The sequence below is a fragment of the Melitaea cinxia genome, chromosome 1 (assembly GCF_905220565.1).
Source record: "Melitaea cinxia chromosome 1, ilMelCinx1.1, whole genome shotgun sequence".
Taxonomy (NCBI): Eukaryota; Metazoa; Arthropoda; class Insecta; order Lepidoptera; family Nymphalidae; genus Melitaea; species Melitaea cinxia.
This window is the reverse complement of record NC_059394.1, coordinates 17,750,468-17,759,677: the sequence shown is the minus strand read 5'-3', so window position 1 is coordinate 17,759,677 and position 9,210 is coordinate 17,750,468. Positions and strand designations below refer to the sequence as shown.

General features: G+C 36.4%; 1 protein-coding gene across 1 annotated transcript; it reads right to left on the bottom strand.

The window, feature by feature from the left end:
* Positions 1–1,063: 1,063 nt before the first annotated feature.
* Positions 1,064–9,037, bottom strand: LOC123658117. Its single transcript, XM_045593587.1, has 17 exons — positions 8,894–9,037; positions 8,223–8,450; positions 7,821–7,982; positions 7,362–7,586; positions 7,090–7,290; positions 6,804–6,963; positions 6,590–6,739; positions 6,069–6,196; positions 4,731–4,832; positions 4,029–4,150; positions 3,602–3,731; positions 3,209–3,353; positions 2,947–3,055; positions 2,361–2,411; positions 2,139–2,286; positions 1,449–1,619; positions 1,064–1,285 (listed from the first exon to the last, which is right to left on the bottom strand). Exons 1-17 carry the CDS (start codon positions 9,035–9,037, stop codon positions 1,079–1,081), a joined length of 2,583 nt encoding a protein of 860 aa, XP_045449543.1. The 3' UTR covers positions 1,064–1,078.
* Between the last annotated feature and the right edge of the window lie 173 nt (positions 9,038–9,210).

Sequence of the window (9,210 nt, the reverse complement as noted above, 5' to 3'; positions counted from 1 at the left end):
ATAGCAACTAGAAATAAAATGTTTGCGTCCAATCTTTGTTTTATTTATTATATTACCACACTGAAGCTATATCTGCCGGGTAGAGCACACAATGACAAATATAAAACTTTATATCGAGTAGTCCAGTACAACACTGTAAAACACAAATATATACACACACGTGCGTGCGCTGAATTGAAAGTTAGTCTACAAATACTAAACCAAAACAAGAATTAAGTTTACAATGGTAATCCCTATATAGATTAAATAAAATAATTTTTAACAAAAAAAAACCGACTTCAAAACGGAAATTAAAAAGTGAAAAATAAATTTACTTAGTACAAAGTAATTCGTATTTTGATTAAGTTAATCAGAAATGATTAAATAAATATTTTATAATTTTGAAGTCGGTGCCAAGTAAAACAATAACTACTCTAGTATCTACTCATAAGCTGTATTCAGTTTTTTTTCATAATTTGTTTCATTGACTATTAGGTTGAATACTGTTATTATTCTGTTATTGTTTTGAAATATCTAATAATATTTTTTGTACTTGTTTGTTGTGTGTGTTGTTTGTATTTGTTATTGTAGCCAGGTTGTTGTAATATTTAAACCTTTCCCCAGTTCCCTTTCCCTTTGTTGTAGTTTTTAACCCTCCTTTCCAACAAAAAAAGAATTATCAAAATCGGTTCATAAACGAAGAAGTTATCTCCGAACATACATAAAAAAAAATATATACGGTCGAATTGAGTAACCTCCTCCTTTTTTTGAAGTCGGTTAAACAGCACCAATTTTATTGTTCATACAATCAAATGAAACATTAAACTGTTTAGAAAAGAATTATAGTCACTTCAATAACAGATTAAAAAATAATAATAAGTATCCTTTGACTTTACTTACTACTTTCAGACAGTGCTCAATGTGTACGAAAACATTTCCATTCTCTCTGTCAGTCTCACTTTCTTTTCCCTCAACTCGAACCGATACAATTATAAGCCATACAATAAACAATTTGAATTATCTCAACTGACTACAACGACCACAATCGAGTCCAATTCATATATGAGATAAATAAATAAAAACGTTATAAAAGAATACTTTAATTACATTTCTGTTTTTCAACACAACAATTACACTGCGTGCTTTGTTGCCGCGCAGTGTACGGCAAACACTCCCCACCGCACACACGTCTCGCTTCAATAGACTTGCGCGGTAGAAGTTTTCCAGGTTCATCCATGAGATCTACTACATAGTTAGCTCTTAAAAGTCCTGCAGGGTAGTTTTCAGGAACCTCGTGTTCTTCATTCTGAAAAAAAAAGTTAGAAAGTTATTCCTGTCATGAAAGTAAGTTGAAATGACGTGATTAATTTCAAAGAGAAATACCAACAATATCTGCCTAGTTTTCATATATTTCTTCTTTTCTTCTTTTGTACCTATGTATAATACATGCAATAATATTTCCAACATACGGGATCCAACTCGGGTACAGCGACTTCGACCCACGCGTGCGCACTACACGTTCGGTACACTGCACAAGGAATGCCCACTCGGTCCGCTAACACCTTGTACAGCAACGCACGTTCCAACCGCCCTCCACAGTGCACGTAGCCAATAGGAATCACGCACGAACTTAGCTCTTTCTAGACCAACAGAGGTAAGATAAGAAGAGACGATTTTATTAGTCACTTTTTTAGTTCGGTGGTTGTCACAATCATCGTTTGGTTGAGTGTGCCTCCTGAGATTATGGTACAGTAATCTATAGTACGGTACCTAATGAATTCTCCTAAATCACAAGTTATTTGCCGCAAGTATTTGAAGTCGTTTGTCAAAATGAAAAACAGTAATGGAAGAAAGTGTTTACAATTTTTTTAGGTAAAGATAGCAGAAAATATTTTGCTCAAAGTCGGGAGCCGCCCGACTGAGCAAGTACCTCAACCTTACAAAAGATCATAGCTAAATTATATTACTACATAAGATAGCGATAACACATAATATATCTTGGGGATACGCTGTGTTGGCAGTAGAGGTAGAGTTGACAACGCGCTTGCAACGTTACTGATGTTGTAAGATTACATAGGCTACGGTAACCGGTAACAATCAAATATACACTGTACGTTCTTTTACCAACTAATACTACACAAAGAGAAAATGAAATTAACCATTAAATCCACTAAATGCAAACTGACGCTGGGCATGGAACAATCACGTTCCTGCGTCAATCCGCTCATTTGTTGAGCCACAAATTCTCCTAGCAATTGAGCTCTATGCTTCAATGACGAAGACACTTCTTCACATTTATCCCGATACCTACAAAACATATTATTTTTAGGTATATAATCTGAAACGATAACATAGCCGAGAGTATATAATATTAACGTTACCTTACTTCGTAGTGTGCATCTTCTATTTCAAAGTAATGCAACGATTTGGCGCTAAAAAGAAAAATATCATCAAAAACCTTAAGCTTTTTTTTTTCTTTTTTTTTTTTTTTTTCGGGTTAAGGTTTCGCTTAAACCGAAAGTAAAAATCATCATATCAAAAGTTTCGCTCTAGTGGTATATCGTTCCATAGCTTAATTGGCTAGAGCGTCGACACGGTATGTCGAAGACGCGGGTTCGAATCCCGCTGGAGCGGTCAATTTTTGATATGATATTCAAAAATGTTTAGAAAAACCTTAAGCTAAGTAGAAAAACAAAGTAATTTTTTATTGATCGTTTCTCAGAATAGTTCTGATGTATTCGTGATCCTTCTATACGAAAGTCGTGAGATCGATTTTGTTCGAAGCTGAATGACCATTGTATAAATATCTGTTTATCCACAGCACCTCGAAGAGTACGAAAATCGGTCCTCGTTTTTAGTATGAAAACCTAACAATGATTCTCACATGTGGTAGAAAAAAGTCTTATCATCTGACAGTGCAGTAGTTACATAAATAGATAAAATGCAGTAAACAGTGGTTGTACTAACGGATCGCCAAACCAAATCTTCAAACGCAGAAGATAATTTCGGATATTAGAATCATCGGGCATTAATGGAAAGTGTAATCGACTTGATGGTGGAAAGGTCATCTTCGACTCTAGTAAATATGAACAATTAAAATCAATTTTAATAATTTAATAGTTTTGAATTGAACATTTTTTTGACCAATATATTTTTTCATAAATTAAAGACCTAATTTTATGTTTTGTTATTACGACAGTCATCAACTTAAAAAGTAATATAAGCTCACGTGATCTGCCATCTATCACGGACGGATCATAAGGCTGTTGGAACGAACAGATGAACATTGGGTCGCGGTGAGGAGGTGGAGTGCTTATAAGGCTTTGAATTGTAGGAAACGTTTTATCCAAATGTTTCTGGACGTAGAATCCATCCTGAAAACATATTTTGGGCTCCTAGTCAAGTGTAGTGAGTCGTTCACAACTAGACACAAGAACCGAGAAATTTAGTATCAATATAATATGTTTTCAAACTTAAAGAATAAAGGAATTCTAATTTTTCGTCCAAAATAATGCATCTACATTTGAATAAAAATAGGTAAATTATTTCTATTAAAACAAATAAGATTAAAGATACATTTATTTACATAATTTATACCAGAAGTGCATATGTTTAATATTACCTTGGTAAAGTCGTTAATATCCAGCCGGCCAGTATACGCAAATTTAGCAGACGGGTGGTGTTGGAAAATTGTTTCTAAGGCAGCTTCCCAGGCACTGACGACGTATCTCGCTTGCTTGTTTTCTACCATACTACAATTTAGCAGATTGAGAAATACAATCCAATCATTTATGAGTACACGTTTAAACCTTCACACATACTTTCTGTTTCAGAAAAATCAAGAAGACATTGACCATATTTTGTCAACTTTTTAGAAGATCAAAGTTTAGATAAAAAATATATATAATTGTAATATAGATATATAATGTTTAGACTGTATTACGATAAACCGTACCTAAATAGGTTTTTAGCACTGAATAAAATTTCATAGCCTACTTTATGAGACTATTTATATGTATGAGATATGCTTAGCTAAGAAATAATCTTACTAATGTACAGTCCCCAACTGAAGGTAGACATCAGCCCCTTCATCCGTGACGCTCGTCGAGATGAGGATACAAAGGGCCGTACGAAAGCCTACATGTTCTATTCTGAGATTGTTTGACACCACCTACAAATAAATACGACGTACGCTTTTTTATGAAATAATTCACTTTTTTACGACTAAGTCGGCAAATAAGCGTACGGCCCTCCTGTTGTAAGCAATAAAGAATTATTTGATTTTGTGATAGATATTCCGCTCCTGCTGTGTGGTTTCGGAAGTAAAGAATGTAGCCACCCCCTGTCTTCCCGTTGATGTCGTAAGAGGCGACTAGGGATAACACAGGTCTACTGCCACTTTGGAACTTAAAAAGCCTACCGATGGTGGGATAACCATCCAACTGCTGGCTTTGAAATACACAGACCGAAGACGGGCAGCAGCATTTTCGGTGCGACAAAAACAGCGATGTGGTCACCAATCCGTCTGCCCAGCGTGGTGACTATGGGCAACACACATGAGTTCACGCCATTTTTGGCGCGAACTTGTGGAAGCCTTTGTCCAGCAGTGGACTGCGATAGGTTGTCAGTAGTGATAGATATTTTGTCTGACCCTCACAATAATTTTCCTGAAGTGTTTTCTATAACTTTTTGAAAAACGGCACCGGTAACCCATATTAGGCATATTACGTAATATTATTAATAAAACCTACCTCTTCACCTCGTTTAGACGTAAACAAATCTCTCGCAATTTCATCTCTCATAAGCCCACTTAAAACAGTACAAGCCATTATCTTCAATTTGATGTCGATACGCTAAAAAGAAAAGCTCAAAGTAAATATAAATATAAATATGGTATATAATATAAATATAAATATGGTATATAATATAAATATAGTATAAGTATATCTTAATGTGACCAGACGTTCCGTTTTTCAGTTGCGTATAGGTATCCTGAAATATACGCCCGGGACGCAAAAATGACCTGTTTTTAAAAATGATGAGCAAATTGTGTGTATTCAATTGGACAAATTTAAAGTAAGTAGGTATAGTACAATACATATTATTAATTTAATTCAAAACTACTCGTCAAATCTTGCTCAAATTTAAATGGGACCACACGACAAAAGTAACAGCTTTCAAATGAAAAACGAATTAATAAACCAGGTACCCAGTAAAAAAATTATTGAGTAACACACATAAAAATACTGCCGAATTAAGATCCTCCTCTTTTTGTGGAATTTGGTTAATTTATAAATAAACCTGATAACGAAAAAAAACCGATGTCACGTTTTGAGCCCGAAAAATAAATGTTCACGTTATATGTATATACCTCTACTTTCCTGCAAACGTATTTGAAAAAGACTCTTCATAAGATTAAGTACATACTTACTTATAATAGGTGAATATATTTTTACTAAATGGTATTACAATTACGTACACATAAGTTCTGGTAGGGGTAAAAACCATTGTTAATACCCAGTCCGCTTAATGGCGATATAATTTTGTGGATCGGATGTATGCATGAGATCAAGTATACTGATAGCTGGACCATTGAGATATACTTCACTCACTTCACTTCAGCCTATCGCAGTCCACTGCTGGACATAGGCCTCCCCAAGTTCGCGCCACACATCCCGGTCTTCCGCAATCCTCATCCAGCCTCCACCGGCAATATTACGTAGATCGTCGGTCCAACGGGCCGGAGGACGTCCCACACTGCGTATGCCAAGACGCGGTCTCCACTCTAGGACCCGTCTACTCCAACGGCCATCGGTCCTGCGACACAGATGACCAGCCCACTGCCACTTCAACTTGCTAATTCTGTGGGCTATGTCGGTTACTTTCGTTCTCTCGCGGATAGTCTCATTTCTAATCCTGTCTTTGAGAGAGACTCCAAGCATAGCCCGTTCCACTGAGATATACTATACCTACCTAACACTTTAAAGGACAATAAACTAGCTTGCTACCAAGTCCTTATCCCAGATTCGCCCATATCTGTTACTTATATACCTATTTATATTTTTGTATAACTTATGTAGGCAACAAACCTGTAAAATGTTTACCAACTCCTCCATGAACTCAGCGTTGAGCATCGCGGAAGTGCTCACGTGATAATTCAGGAGATTTATATAGCTCTGAACTGCTAGACGTTGCGCTTCAATGGGGGTATCTTTAACTGTTAAGGTGACACAGGTGTTAGTGATGAAAAGTGTTAATTTGAAATTACATTACTTCCATAAGCCAATTATATATATAATACCTCTTCTGCTTCAGCCTGTAATATCCCACTGCTGGGCATAGGCCTCTTTCCCCACGTAGGGAAGGATTTTCAGAGCTTGATCCACCGGAACCGACGGCTGAACGTGCTCTCTGAGGCACGGTGGGGAGACCCATTAGGACTGCATAAACACCCAGACCAAGGAAAATATCTGTATGGCCAATACAAATGTTTGTCATGTGCGGGGATCGAACCCGCAACCGCCAGCGCAACAGCAAAAATGAGTGTTGTGACCGTTACGCCAATACGTCGTCATCGTTATACATCATACCTACATCTATTTCAACTTACACTTTTTATTTATATTGCGTAAAGACGCAAAAGTTTTTGGCTCGATGACACTGAACGCAGCTTTTGGTATAATCCGACAAAGTTCACCCAAAGCTCGAAGTGCATTCATTCTTATATAAAACCATACTGCAGCATCGTCACTCAAGATGGCTGAAAATGGACAAAATTTTAGGTAACTCAAAAAAACTTGTAAGAAATTTCCCAAATTACTTACCACAAAGAGCTTCAATAATATTTGTGTCAGACATTCGTACTGCGGCCGGTAACAGCTTCGTCATATTCGCTACCCCCATAGCCGCATCAGCCAAAAGTTCAACATTAGAACTAAGCAGTTGATGGCAGAATACCAAGTCTGTTCCCGTTTGATAGAGAGCCTTAAAACGTATTATATAAAAGTGGGTAGGCTAAGTTTATAACTATGTACAAGAAACTTCAAATAAAATATTCTCCTATTATAATTGGGTAATTATCTTATGGTACATAACAGGATTAGTACTAACATCTCTTCCATTAGAAGTGAAGGACATCTTCGCTAGCACAGCGAGGCAGTGCGGTTTCATCGCTGGCAAAGCCATCTCGAGATAAGCCAACAAACGCAAGATGCAACCTGACTGGTACAAATGAGTTGCATTCTCTTCCGTTTCAGCGTAGTTCTTCAAAACCCCAAGCACTTGAGTATGAACATCGCGGAATTCATATGACTATAAAAATATAATAAATTAAAAAAAAAACCTTTAATTCCAGTAATACGGCTTACAAAAAATCCTCATACTTCTAAAATATCACAAAGATCTAATACTCCGGTAGACGCTCGAAAAGTTCTTTGTACTACTTGATCCTTGTATCTACGTATCAGTTGATCCACAGTCTTCAGTGCCGCGTGTTGTATTGCTAAGTACTTGCTTTGCATAAGCGCCAGCAGTGACGGCCAACTGAAGTGCTGATTCTTTGTCACTTCCGAAGCGCATATTGGATCTTCTAGAAGATTGCTCAACGTCTACAAATTAATTAAGATAACATTCAGGATCTAAAACTGAAACTTGGATTTGAAATTAAGTAGCTGCACCATTATAGTCTAATCAGATTTTTCAGATTTAAGGGAGCGCCACAAGTGAATACAGCACTCATTATGAGTTCTAGTATAGTTATGGTTCACCAGCGGATTATGGAGGAGCGTTCAATATTTCAGCTAGAATTGATTCTTTTTTAACTAATGCGATAGGTGTCGTACCTGTAAACAGTTCTTCTGTACATCTGGATCAAGGCTATTCTTCATGCGTGAACAAAGACTATTTAGGATATTTGCGGATACCAATTGTTCACAGCCAAGCGGCTCTCTTGTTAACTCAGAAAGCACTAGAGAAGCGAACTCCAGTACGAAGACATCTTCCATCTGACAGATTGCGTATTAATTAAAAAATTTAGAATTCTTCAATTTAATTGAAACTTATCCTTTTACATTGCATATTTTTTATTATAATGTTAGTTCTTGTGAATTTACTATAACTACAAGTATATTATAAAAATAGAATTCTGAATACTAGGACGCACTATAAGTACAATTTCAAAGTTTTATCAAGACTCGAAAATTATACACCTATCTATAAATAGGTTTTCATTTCTGTTTACTTACTTTTGCTAGCATGAAAGCTATTTTTCTTAGATTCTGCGGATTATCGAGTACTTGCTCGGGGCCTTGCGGTAGCTGGCATAGTTGTGCAAGAGCTTTGAGTGCAAATCGCTTTATATTCAATTCTGGATGTTCAATGTGCGGTAAAATAAACTTAATGGCATTCAAGTTGTACAGTACATGGCGGTTTTGAATCTCTTGAGCTGCGAACTTCGTTATAGCCCGAAGTGTCTGATACAATAAAGAACATGATATTAAAAATAAATTAATGTATATTACGTAGGTACACGTCTAAAACAAATATTTAAAAGAACTCGATATATTACTTTTTTAACTATTTTTCCTGAAGAAGAGGAAAGAAGCCTTTCGTTATCGGTTTATTAGTATCCAACTCATTTGTCCACTGTGTGGCTACGGCTACGGCAGTAAAGAATATAGCCAGTTCCTCTCTTCCCTTGGGTGTCGTAAGAGGCGACCAAGGAATAACACTGTTTCAGCCCATTACAGTCCACTGCCGGACACAGGCCTCCACAAGTTCGCGCCAAAAATGGAGTGAACTCATGTGCTTTGTGGCTCGCTTATTTACTTACTGGTTATTTTCTATTAAAAGAAACTAGACTCTTACTCACGCATTCTTAAGGCTACGCAGATATTAAAAAAATGAGACAAAGCACCTGACAAAGTATTTCAGGTTCAGCCGATTCTAACAACAATACTGCAGTATGCGCACTCTCGGGTGTTAAGTTATAAGGGTGGAAGCTGTAATCCTTCTTCTCCGCTGATCTATTCTCTCTTTCCTTTTGCAAAGGCTTAGCCATTATTTAAGATAACTCCAAAATATTAAACATAAGTCAACAACAAACAGAAATTATTTATCACCGTGAAGTAAGTTTTGATTGTCAATACATTTATTTTTTTCAAATAATTGCAATATATTTTTGAAAATAACAGATTCAAAAATTTCAAAAGATTTTGGAAGGTAACACAATTT

Excerpts from the sequence above, each read along its gene's own strand:
- LOC123658117 (XM_045593587.1), bottom strand. The coding sequence starts at position 9,037 with ATGGCTAAGCCTTTGCAAAAGGAAAGAGAGAATAGATCAGCGGAGAAG. Across the intron at positions 6,964-7,089 it reads TCACTTCTAATGGAAGAGAT|GCTCTCTATCAAACGGGAAC; the intron begins GTTAGTACTAAT and ends ATACGTTTTAAG. Across the intron at positions 2,412-2,946 it reads AAGATTTGGTTTGGCGATCC|CGCCAAATCGTTGCATTACT; the intron begins GTTAGTACAACC and ends TTTTCTTTTTAG.